A 13,049-nucleotide genomic window follows, 5' to 3' on the forward strand; every position below is an offset into this window, starting at 1 on the left:
ATCTGAATCCACTTAACCTCAGGTACATTTGTGTTTATATCTAGAAGGTAGTCTCCCTAATTTGAGGGGAGGCTGAGCCTATGTCCTTGGTGGAGCATGGTGCCTAAGGTTACCAGCCACCTTCCAAAGCCACATCTTCACTCAGTAGCTCCTGCTTTATTTCCTATAATTGCCCCACGTGTAGGAACAGTCACTTTTCCCCTTTGTGTATAGCTAGATTAGTGCAGTTCTCAAACTCAACTCAAAAGGGATGAAAACTTGGTGAAACTACTAGCCCCATAGCAGCACCTCTTGAGTATATTTTGCTTTGGCTATTGGAGTTGTAGCTGGTTGTCTAACTGCTTTCAAGTTGCTTCAATTTGAAATTGACCTCCAGGAAAGGAACGTGCTAATGCTGATTTACACATAATTTTCAGAATTATTCAGAAGTTGGTTGGAACAATTCCTTTATTCCAGAGTTTTCTGATGTGTTTTCATAGGAAAAAATCCCATGTTCAAGGGAGTTCAGGATATGCTGGGTTAAAAGGGTTAAACAGTTTTATTTTCTGTAAGATTCTCAGAGCCTTTAACATGATGGAAACTGTGAATCTGTAAGAAGGCAATAGAGTACCCAGTATCTCTCAAACTTAACTTCACCACACAATCCCTGTTTGTCAGACATATTCTGGTACCAGTGCTTCTTAGAAATACGTAGTGGATAAGAACATAGACAGTACTTTCTGATTGCAGAATCCAGCTCTGCCTCTTACTATGGTCTTGAACAAGGTACTTAACCTCTCTGTACCGCAGTCTCCTCATCTGCAAAATAGAGATGATAATAATAATACCTACTTTAGAATGTTGTTGTGAAGATTAAATGACCATATATATACATCTGTCGATCTGCCTCACATTACTAAGTGTAATATGTGTTAGCTACTGTTATTGTAACTATTTACCCCTCTATTTACTAATGGTATAGGCCCCATACACATGGAAAGTGTAAATTCCAAAAGTTGAGAAAGTTCTTTGTGACCTTTCTATAATAAGAGGAACATCTGAACTAGGGAATGATATAGTGGCTTTGAGTTTGGGGGAAAACTCAACAGTTTCCAGTTTAAATCATCTGTCTAGTCGGTATGGCTACTGTCATGATGAAATGAAAATGTTGACTTTGAGTAACTAAAGGTAAAAGAAAAGAAAAAGTGTACAGGGGCAAGAATTATTTTTGTATTTATCTAATCTGGACTAGGTTGAAATAGAAAATGTCAAGTTACGAGTAGTGTATAACAGCGACATCAAACACTTAAAATCCCAGCTTCCTGGATATATGCTGTGGAAAGAATGAAGCTGATTGCTGAGGTCTAGCTGGGGAAGAAGGTGAAGAGAAAGCCATGTCAAGATGTGGCTTAGGCAGCAAATTAAGAAGATAGCCATTCATTCAAACAGTAAAATAAATAGAATTCATCCTCCAGGTGCAAAAGAGAGAGCTCTGTTTTCAGCCGTTCACAGTCAAATGCAGAACTAGGCTGTAAACAACAAACCATAATAAAATAAGCTTTAGGATAGAGGTACCAGCACGGTGCTATGGAATCTCAGAAAATGATGCCACTAAGAAGCTAGGAGGTGGAGCTTGGATGACCTATCAGGGCTGCCTGGCGCAGAGTCAACTGTTTGATGCTCATTTGCATCAGAGAGAGAGAGAGAGAGAGAGTGTGTGTGTGTGTGTGTGTGTGTGTGTGTGTGTGTGTACAATACAGGAGGGAAGACTTCCATTCTAGAGCAAGTGATCCCAACTGGGAGGCTGTGAGCCAGCGAGCCACACGAAGTAAAAATGGGAGGCTTGATCGCATGTCCTTCACCAGACGGGTCCAAAATGACTATATAAAGTAAATAGCATAAATCACTGTTGTCAGGGCGCACACCACCTCCTCCCTCCCTTCCCCACAGCCGTCCTCATTTCCACACCCCCTCAACGGTTCAGGGAGAGCTCGTGGTCTAAGTAAACGAGAGGACTTCTGACTGTAATCCTAGCACGTCACTTCGTTGAAGGCAAACACGTGGTTCAGAGAGAACTTATAAATCTCTCCTCCCAGGCAGGATCGTGATGTTATCTGCTGGCAGCAGAAGGTTCGCTCCGAGGGGAGCTCCAGAAGCTCCCGACCAGAGAGAGAGGGAGAGAGAGAGGCAGGCAGAGGCAGCGGGAGAGATACAGAGAGACCGAGAGAGAGGCAGAGAGAGACACACAGGGAAGGGCGAGAGCGCAAGTGAGGGAGGCCTGGCGAGAGGGATGGAGAACCTAGGATAACGGTCTAGGGAGCCATTCGGGGGCAAGCCGAGGGGCTGCCTGGCTGCAGAAAAGAGGAAGGAGAGGATCTACTGCAGGCTGCCAAGTGCCTACTGCCCCCAGCGAGAAAGCCCAAGTGGGAGAGAAACCAGGAGTGGGTGGGCAGGGGTGGGAGTGCAAGGGGACCCCTTCGCAACCCCCTAGGAATAAAACTCCCCTGTCGGCGCGTCCCGGGGCTGCCGCTGCGGTCCGCGGTGGGCGAAAGCCACGGCGGCGGCCGCCGCTCGTCTGTTGCCGGGTTGGCGTTTGGAGCGAGAGGAGAAGGAGCAGAAGGAGGGAGCTGGAGGCCGGACGCGTTCGCCAGCGGCGGCGGCGGCGGCGGCGGCAACGTGGAGTGACCGGGCGGGTCGGCGCGCCGGCCGGGGTATCGGCCCCCGCGCGCACCTCCGGGAGCAGGATCCTCGCCGCGGCCCCCGCGGCCCCCGCCGGACGCGGCCGAGTCCCGGGCGCAGCGCGAAGCGCTCCCGCCTCCCCGCCGGGGCCGGGCTCGCTCTCAGCGCGCGCACACGGGCGCGCGCGCGCGCACACACTCACACACACACTCACACACGTGTGCGCCCCTCCGCTCCGGAGCTGCTGCTGCTCCTGCTCTCAGCGCCGTAGTGGAAGGCAGGGCCGCGCCGCTCCTTCTTTAAATATATAAATTGGAGCCGGCCGGCCTCGGCCGCCCCCCTGACAGCGCCGCCCGCGGCCCTCCCGCCGGCGCGCCCGCTGCCAGCCCCGGGACCTTTTCATCTCTTCCCTTTTGGCCGGAGGAGCCGAGTTCGGATCCGCCACTCCGCACCCGAAACTGACACACTGAACTCCGTTTCCTCCTCCTAAATTTATTTCTGCCTAATAGCCATTCGTCTCTTTTTTTGTCCCCATCTCGTCGCTCCAAGAAAACTTTTGCTGACTCCCCCAAGTGAAGCTTCCCCCTTGCCCGTCGTGTATTAATATTTCCACTTGGAGAACGACTTGCCTTTTCTTTTTAAAGGAATTCAAGCAAGATAGCTTTTTCGCTCGGACATTGACTCCCGATTGTTTGCAAAAGTTTCGCATTAAAAAAAAAAATCTACCTGATCCGTACTTTGAGAGTTGTTGGTTTCTTTTTTATTTTTCTTACTTTTTTACTTTTTAAAAAAATTTTTTTTCCACCTTAAAAAAAAATGCACTACTGTGTGCTGAGCGCTTTTCTGCTCCTGCATCTGGTCACGGTCGCGCTCAGCCTGTCTACCTGCAGCACGCTCGACATGGACCAGTTCATGCGCAAGAGGATCGAGGCGATCCGCGGACAGATCCTGAGCAAGCTGAAACTCACCAGCCCCCCAGAAGACTACCCCGAACCCGAGGAAGTCCCCCCGGAGGTGATTTCCATCTACAACAGCACAAGGGACTTGCTCCAGGAGAAGGCGAGCCGGAGGGCGGCCGCCTGCGAGCGCGAGCGGAGCGACGAGGAGTACTACGCCAAGGAGGTTTACAAAATAGACATGCCGCCTTTCTTCCCCTCGGAAAGTAAGTACCGCTCCCCGCTTCCACTCCCCGGGGCTTAGCGCTGCCCGAGGCTTCCAGAACCGCAGCCACTCCAGGGATCGCCCTGCCCTCTCCGGGGCCCCAGCTCTCTCCTTCCCCTGCTCCTGTCCTCCGTCCCACCCACCTCCTTGCCAGTTGTGTGCTTGAGGACGTTAGGCTTTAAAACGTGGACTTGCGACTTTTAATTTTCTCCATTTCTCCCTTCCCCCAACGCCCCCGTCTTTTATAAGGCGTTTTTCTCTTTTTTTCTCTTCCCTGGAATTCTCAACTCGGCCACCGGCTAGGAGTCAGCCCTCTGTCAAACTTGGAGGCGCTCCCTGGGGCCGCGTTAAACCGGGAAACCTTGGTGGGTTTGTTTTCTTTGCTCCGATTGGCCTGAAGCCCGCCGAACTGGTGCACGAGGGGTTAAAAAAAAAAAAAAAAAAAAAAAAGTGGCTCAAAACTAGCCTCTCCGGAAGGCGCCCCTTTCCGTGCCGACCTATCAGCTGATTCCCCAAGCCTTCCCTATTGTCTCTAACTCCCCAAAAAATGTCAGCGTCGCCAAGACAAAACCCGATCTGGAGACCCCTCCAAAAACCTACCTCCAACCCCTCAATTCTTGAATCTCCTGCCTCGGCGAGGTGTTTACATTCCCCCCAAGGCGAGATCTTGTAACCACGTCCCCTTTTGATTTCACCTGGAATGGTAGAAAGGACAGCTTCGTTGCTGACTACGTTTAAAAGGGTTTTTCCTTCACGTTATTTTTTTCAGAATTCACTCAAACCTGCCTCCTTAAAATCGCCGGTGTAGCAGATCCTTTTTCTTATGCGTTTATCGTTTATCTTTCTCACTCTTGAGCCCGGTGTTCCCTGCCCTTTCATAGGCTTCCTGCAGTCACTTCGTTGCATTCCTAAATCTCAGCGTAGAAGACAGCCGATTTTTTTTTTTTTTTAAACTGGCTTCTCTGAGGGCAGTGTCCTCAAAACCAGCTGGCATACAGTAGCAACGGGAGCAAATGATTTATTGTTGTGTTCTTTGAGGGGAAGGGAAGAGCGCAGTTAGCTTAGAATGATTTCCAAGTTCTTTAAAAAAAGAAAAGAAGAAGAAGCATATATTGATGCCTGAGAGGGTTAAATACCAGGAAGAAGAAAAAGAAAAAAAAAAAAAAAAAAAAGAGCTCCAACATTTGCCTATTCCAAATCCCAAGTCGTACACTTTTCATTGGTTGCCCATCTCTCTCCTCCCCTTTCCATGCCCTATATACTCCCTGGCAGCCTTCACGACGTCTCTGTGTCTTGCCTACAGAGATAATATGGCCATCTTGGTAATTTTATCCTAGAGGTTCTAATTGCAGGGTGGTGCTTTTCTTTTTGAATATTTATATTTAGTTTGACAAGTCGTAGTTCCGGGACTTGCCATGTCTTGTATTTGATGGTCTCAGATTGTCAGCTGAAGTATCCAACCCCAGGCTTCCTGGCGACCTCTGTTTTGCTGCAGCATCATCTCTTCTTGTTTAAGAGCAGAGCTGAGGCAGGAGATCCTGGCAAGCGGGATGATTTTATTATTGTAATTATGTCACCATACAAAACAATGGTGATAAATACACTCCACCCTGGTGATTCCCCCTCGGGGAGTGAAGGAAAGCTTTCTACCTGGGGTGGAGCCAAGGAGATAATTAGGAAAGAAAGTTCATTGTAATTAGTCCAAAGTCATTGAGACCCAACAGGGAGTTGAGTCAGTGTGCATTCTCTAGCACGTGCAAGTGCAACCGTTCTACTGGAATTTAGGCAGGCGGGCAGTTATGTAGAAGCAGAACAAGCCAAGCCTTCAGTGTTTACCTGCAACAGCTCTTATGAATTGCTGGCACTTTCATAACAGAGAGGAGGTCTGATCCCTTCACGAGATGGGTGTGGAGAACAAACTACCCAAGAGGGTGTTCATTCTTTGTTCTTCAAGCACTCTTCAGTCTAAAGAACTGAGGTGATCTCACGCAAGATTATCATCATCACCAAATTGGAAAAAATTCTCAAATTATTAGGATCTCAGAGCTTGGCATATCAGGTGCGTGTGTGGATTCCCTTCTGCTTCCTCTCCCAGCTACCAAAGAAATGAAAGCCTCTGATCAGTGCAGGATAAAGTATAAATGATCAGTCTTCCTACAAAGAGTACAGGCTTCTTAAAGCCTTAAAGGAAGTTTAGGAGCAGAAAGCCTTATTAATAGCAGATTTGATACTACTGTGCTAGGACTGTGGATAATTTTATAGAAAGTAGGTTAACTGATTTTCCAGTACTTTCTAGTTATACTGGAATATAGTGAACCCTTCCAAAAAAAAAAGGAAGAAAAGAAAAAAAAATCACTCCACCATATTTTTAAAGGGCAAACTGAAAGGACAGCATTGGCTTATATACCAGCTTTCCTTCTTTAGGACCTTTCCGCCTAACTTTTAACTCGGTCCTCCCTGAAGAGATGGTGGGGAGGAAGTGTGCCTGTCATTTCTTGAAGGGAATCCGCGGCGGGTCATAATCCCCAGAGATGAAGGCATGGGAAAGATCACTGGTTCACTTTTTACCACCAACTTATTAGCGTTCAGGGAGTGACTTCAGCTCAAATATTACAAATATGCTCTAATCATACTCAGTGAGCTATATATCATTACAGATTGGTGGTAGCCCTTTGCAGGACATTTTATACAGTTCAGACAAAATGTTTTTAGCAATGCAGAGTTTTAAAAGTAAAAATATAAGAGATATTGTATATGCCTTCAGGCATATTTTGTCTTAAATATTATCCTTGGCCCAGCATACTATATAAATACAGTAAATATGAATAGAACTGGCCAGGTGCCAATCTCCTAGGATGAATTTTAGTCAAGAAGGTATTTATGGGATATAAATAATACTGTGTCAACATTTGAAGAAGGGATCTGATTAGTTTTGAATTTATTCGTATTGATCTTTTCACATGCTGTTAGTTTAAGGCTCAAAGTGGAGTTATGCTAAGGTTTACCCATACTTTACCCAGTGGGAATTAGTGGACTTCTCGTCCTTTTGACAATCCACTTGAACTTCAAGCACATCTATTCAAAAGACACCGTACGGGGCTTTAGAAATTTAGAAAGAGTGATTCCACATAACAGAGTAAGAATCCAAGTGATTAACAATTAAAATATGTAGACCCTTCGACAGTCAAAAAAAAGGAAGAGACAAAAAGTTTTATTTTCTTTCTTTCCCCTCTCTTTTCCATGTAACAGATCAGGCACGTGTTGTGGTTCTAACTGTGGTGATTTTGTTCCTTCCCCCACCCACACCCTCAGGGAACATTTGGAAATGTCTGGAGACATTTTGGGTTGTCATGATTGGGAGTGGAAGGGCCAGGGATGTTGCTCACCATTCTAGAATGCACAGGAAAGGTCCCTTTTCCACCCGCCACCCCCATACATCAAAGAATTATCCAGCTCCAAATGTCAGTAATCCCCACGTGGAGAAAGCCGGTAACCCTGGGATTTATTTGCAGTTGCTGAATTCTGCTAGTAGTACCATTTCCAAAGTAATAATCTGAAAGTAAAACATCTTTATCATCAAAAGGACATTAACATGGAATAGAAAGATAATCAGAAACTTTTCTGAAGTAAGTGGGACGATGAACTTGACTCTTTGGTATGGTGTATACTTTATTATTATGATCTTAAAGGGCCTAAATTAGAGGCATCAAAAGCTCCCATTCATTTAGCCTAAGTAAGGGTGTCGCTCCACCCATCTGTAACTTCAGTCAGCAGCAATGTGTTGTTAGTCAGGACAGAGAAAAAAGAAGTGAAGGATTATCGTGGATTTTCCTTGCAAGGAAAATAAGCAGCTCATGTTAAGGAAGAGTGGAATCTCCAAGCTCGGCAACGGAAGAAAGTAAATCATCATGTTGGTTTATTCTATCGTATTGAATTAGATAAACTAAAATATACAGCCTGAGACATTACGGTGAGGTTTCCTTTGTAATTGTTTCACATAAATGCTAAACATTTAATACCAAGCAATCTCTTTTTCTGTTTCCCCTGTAGCTTTCCAAGTGAAATTGAGGAAGATAGAAAGAATACCAATAGCACTATGGTTTTTTTTTGGGGGGGGATGCAACTTAACATTCTATTCATGGATATATCTTTCTGTGTACACATTGCTGGACTATCAGCCAATTGCCCGATGAAGGAAAATATTAGCAGTTGCTGGAACATAGTACTATTTTTGCTTGATGTTCAGGGATTTTTTTTCTGTTTCTTAAATTGAACTATAGTTGATTTACAATATTGTGTCAGTTTCAGGTATACAGCAAAGTGATAGGGATTTTATTTTTCAGATTCTCTGTGTATGTGTGAGAAAGAGACACACACACACACACACACACACACACACGGCGGGGGGGAATTCTCTGTGGATGTGTGAGAAAGAGGGACACACAGAGAGAGAGACAGACTTGAACCCCTTCCCTAGACTTCCCCAATGATTGAGTTATTAATACACAGCAGACCCAACTTTAATTCCCCCACTTGTATTGCATCATTGCTTGTACTAACTCTAGTGCCTAATTGTGGTCGCGTTTAACTTTAGGCTACGTTCTCTTCCAGGATTTTCTCTCCTTTCTTTTACTTTTCAAAGTCTAGGAAAACTCCTCAAAGAGATCTACTGGTTATAACTGAAGCAGTTGGGCCGTCTTTGTTGCCAAGGGAGGCCGGTCTCCTCTCCTGAGGAGTCCCCCCTGGATGGAGGCTGGGCTTTGTGAAGCTGGAGGGGTAGATGGGGACCAGCTGACCTGGCAGAGGCTCCGGGAGCCTTCTGTGTCTCCACAGCGACCCCTGGGGTCTACTCAAGGAGCTGCACTTTCTGAACGATGCCTTCTCCCTGGTGAAGAGATGCTGATGTAACCCAGTCACAGCATCTTTCATATAAAAAGATATGAAAGAATGACAGATCCTGTTTCCTAGAGGAAACTGAGATGTGAGAAAAGGGCTAATGACTCACTGTTGATCCCATATCAAATCTGGGTTAGAACAAAGGAGGTCACTGACTCCTAGGCCTTTGCCCAGAGATTACAACACACTTCAAGCTGCATTTTTAGAAGGTTAGGGAAAATAGAGTGGAAGAGCCTGGCCCTGGGAGAGACGTACAAGCTGACCACCGAGGTGGGATTCTGGGGGGACTCCTCCCTCCCCACCGCCACCCCCAGCCCTTTACAGGTTCAGGATTAAGGTGAGCCGGGAGCAAAGAGCCTACAGGGAAGAGCTCTGGAAACAGCCCTGTCAGCTCTCTTGATGTAGCATTTCCGGTCCTGAGGGATCCTGGAGAGAGGATGTGGATTTGCCAGATGTGCTCGCTCTCCTTAGGCAGCCCGACTGCCTGCCGAAGGGTGGATCCACTTTGCAGATTCTGAACAGCTTGATGAAATGTGCCTCTGGCCGAGATAAACAAACGTTTCCATTGTCATTTTGAAACCATATGGTGTGCTTTGGGTTTTTAATATTTTTTAAACAAAGATACTTTTTAACCTAGGAATTCGATGTTCTCCAGGTAGTTTCAATTTAATCACATGCTAGGGATTCTCTGATGGGTTTCTTTAGACTGAAAAGCTTGTTTCCATCCTATGTTGGGGTGAAATTCGCCTCATGCTGCAGTCACAAGTGGGTTTTGGTGGTTGTCATTGGTTTTGTTTCTTTTCCAACCTCTGATAGGTTAGAACTGCACTGCACTCTGACCACCACCTTGCTTCCGGATTGGCTTGGTGGCCTTGACTCTGCATCAGCACTCCCCCTTGACCAATTCCCCACAGGCTCTAAATTGCCTTCTTGTTCTTCTCTCTTCTGGAATATCTGTGTGTAGGGTGGTGAACTTCATTCAACCATGGCTCCATTTCTTCACTTGTAAAGATGAAGAAGATGCTGGCTTCCTAGGGTTGCAAAGGACTGACCATGACCTGTGTAAAGAAGTCCTGAGCTCTGCTTCTGGCACTTAGTAGACCTTCTTTGCATGCCAGCTGTTAAGCATTGATTCTCAGACACCATCAATTTTAAGGTGCACTGTTATTTTATGTGCCACAGAGAAAGAAATATCACTGACAATTGACTATAATGTGCCATTGATTATGAGATATTAAAAGGAGATATTTTAGAGATATTCCAATATGATTAAAAGTGATGCCCTGGGGACCACTCCCACCAGTAGCCTGGGATGTCTCGGGACCAACAACTCACTCATTTCCTAGTAAGTTCCACTCAGTGGATCTGTTTCCCTGGCTCACTCGGATTGGTCCTTAGGTGACCTTTGCCACCTAAGGGGCTGGGAACAGAGATTGGCAGGGCTGGTAATCCAGCATGCCCAGCACTATCTAATCCTCATACAGGGAGGCCTTGAGAATTTAGGCTTCGTAGGTAAGATCTCAGATGTCTTAGATAATATCCAAGACCTTTCAGGGTCAGGCCCCTCCTCCTTGCTCAGCAGCCCCCCAACTAAATCCCCCCAAGAAAACTACACTCCAGCCAGATCACCCTCTTTGCCTTTACCCAAATGGGCCCTTTATTTCTGTGCCTCCCGCCCTTTGTTTATGTCATTTCTTCCACTTAGAGATCCATCTTCTAACACCTTTAAATGTCCTTCGAGGTTTAGTTCGTACCATCTCCTTATGAAACCTTCGCTGATGTTCTTTGTCCTATGTAAGTAGCTCTTCCTCTGCACTCTCACAATACTGATATTCATCTCTAGCTCAGCCTCTTTTCTTTTGCTGTAGGTAAAATCTAGCTGTGTCCTGACCTGTCTTCTTCATTGGTTTGTAAACTGCCTCAGAACCCACTCTAACTTACCTATGTTCTTACAGCACATTGTTGTTGCTCCATCAATGCTTAATAAAGGAATGAGCATTTCCCTTTAGAGAATAAGATTGAGTTACCAGAAGAAGGATCAAGAGTTCAAATCATTAGGACCAGGAGATATGGAGAGACAGAAATCGACTCACCTCCGTTTTGGGGGACAGCGTTCCTGATGGAACTTGTCCCTGTGCTGAAGGCAACACAGGCTTCTCAGAACCATTCAGTTCCTGTTTCCAGTTTTGCAGATAAAAATGAAAATGATGGTGATAATGATGATAATGAAAGCTAACCCTCATCGGGTACATACTATGTGCCAAGCATAGTTTTAAACATTTTACATGCGTGCACTTATTTCACACTCAAAAGTGACCCTATACGGTCCAGACTGGTATTTTCCCTGTGACATATGAGGACATGGCTATAACGATTTCTATCAGTGATGTCTTACTGGAAGTCAGACTTTTAGGTACCATAAGTAATAGAGGCCCCAAATAGAGACCAGGAAATGGAGAGCATGACTTCTCCTGCCCTCTTGCAAAATGATACAGCCCCTCCATGAAAGGGTGGTGACTGTCCTCACCTGGCAGGAATTACATTCATAGAAGCTCTGCATTCTTTCCCTCCAGAAGGAAATATACTTCAGAAGCCTTTCCTACCACCCTGGGTCTCTCTTCTTGCCTCTAACACATTCTTCCACTTTTATCTCTGCACTTGTTTGATACAAAAATTGTGATTTCTCAAGTCTCCTGGTCTTGATCTTGAACTGCAACCATTTGCTTCACAAAATGTTTATAAATTTGATTGATGGGTGATTCGTCTTGTCTCTCACAGAAAATTAATTTATTGAGGAAGGCAGGATGGTGTTGTACAGTGAGCACAGACTTGAGAGCCAGACAGCCCCAAGAAGTAAAAGAAAGAGAATAAATAAAAGGGAATTGCACCAGAGGAATCTCAGAGGCTGAAAGGGAAGAGGGAGCATCAAAGACAAGAAGTCCTACTCCAGGCCAATGGCAGTTGTTAACATGTGGTCTCGTTTGGGTTAGCAACTTGGCTGTCTCCGTGCAAGTTATTAAATCTGCCTCATTGACATTTAAGCTGCTTCCTGCTGAATTCAGGTCTTACCTCTGCCATCACTGGCTTGGTGACCAGGCCGAAGCCCCTGCACTTAAGCTGATCTCAGTTTGTTCACTTGTAACGATGAAGAAGATGATATCTGCCCCTAGGGTTGTAGAGGATGGATGATGACATGCAGAGAAAGGCCAAGTGCAGCTGCTTCTGGCACATAATAGGCTTGCTTTACATGGCAGCTGTCATTCACTGAATCTCAAACGCTGTTGATTTTACAGTGCACCATTATTTTATATGCCACTTAAAAAGAAATATCATTGCCGATTAATTGTAACGTGCCATTGATTCTAAGAGGGCACCAGGATTTGAGAGGTATGAAAATATGAAAAATATGTAAAATCAGTGAAGTCACATAAATATTTGTGGATTGGGAGAATAGCGGTCCATGTGCATGTAGCAGAGTGCTATGTCCTAGAAGCACATCGAAAATAAAATTAAGTGGGAGCATGATATCTGCCCTCAGAAAACGTTTCTATTTAGTAAACTTTAAGAGCCTCCGACGGGTAATCGCCACCTCTGGCACCAGAAGCAGGAGATCCGCACCATGGATTCCTCCCAGCTGGAGTGTCTTGCTGTGCATGCTCAGTGCATTCATATCCAGTTTTGATTTTTTTTTTTTGACATCTCAAGATGTTACCAGTTGTTTCAAAGGGCCTTTACATTTCTAGGGAAAAAATGTTTAAAGTTATTTTAACGGATCTCTCTGAGTACATGTATGAGTCACATAGCACTCACCTCTTTATCTTTCTGGGCCTTAAAGGCTGAAATCCAACAAAGGATGGGGGGAGGGTATTGCTCAGAAAAGTCTAACATGCAGAAGGGACTTGTGGGCAACGTGCCTCTGGGCTGGCGCGGCCCCTCCTCCCAGGCCCCCTGTCTCACCCGCTCCCCTGGGGAGAGGCTCTGTTGAGAAGGAAGCCAGGACGTTTGGACCTCCCTGCATCTCCATGACCAGGCACCAGCCACAGCAGTTTCTTCACTGTCAGGCGACTCATTTAAAAAGAGACTTTAGCAACAAAATGCCATTAGGGGGTAGAAGTCTCCCAGAGGAGGATGGATGGGAGGAAGGGGAGAGGGTAGTGGAGGAGTCACCACAGAGGATTTGAGGAGGAAATGAAAACTTAGGAGGTGATGTCAGAGAGGAGAGGCCGTACTAGGTCCAGGGTAGCTGTTAACAGAGCAGAATGCTCTCTGTGTGGGGTAGCATCCTGGCTTTCCCGGAGCGACCGAGTAAAACCACTTCGTTGGTATGAGAAGAC

General features: G+C 45.8%; 1 protein-coding gene across 1 annotated transcript in view; it reads left to right on the plus strand.

Annotated features, from left to right (window-relative positions):
• Window positions 1-2,086: 2,086 nt before the first annotated feature.
• TGFB2 (transforming growth factor beta 2) overlaps window positions 2,087-13,049 on the plus strand; it is an 84,101-nt gene continuing 73,138 nt past the window's right edge. Inside the window, exon 1 of the mRNA XM_081218878.1 lies at window positions 2,087-3,820. Coding sequence (XP_081075004.1) covers window positions 3,475-3,820 — 346 coding nt within the window. The 5' untranslated portion in view covers window positions 2,087-3,474. The remainder of the gene's footprint in view (window positions 3,821-13,049) is intronic.

Source organism: Mesoplodon bidens (assembly GCF_964165515.1).
Source record: "Mesoplodon bidens genome assembly, chromosome: 2".
Classification (NCBI taxonomy): Eukaryota; Metazoa; Chordata; class Mammalia; order Artiodactyla; family Ziphiidae; genus Mesoplodon; species Mesoplodon bidens.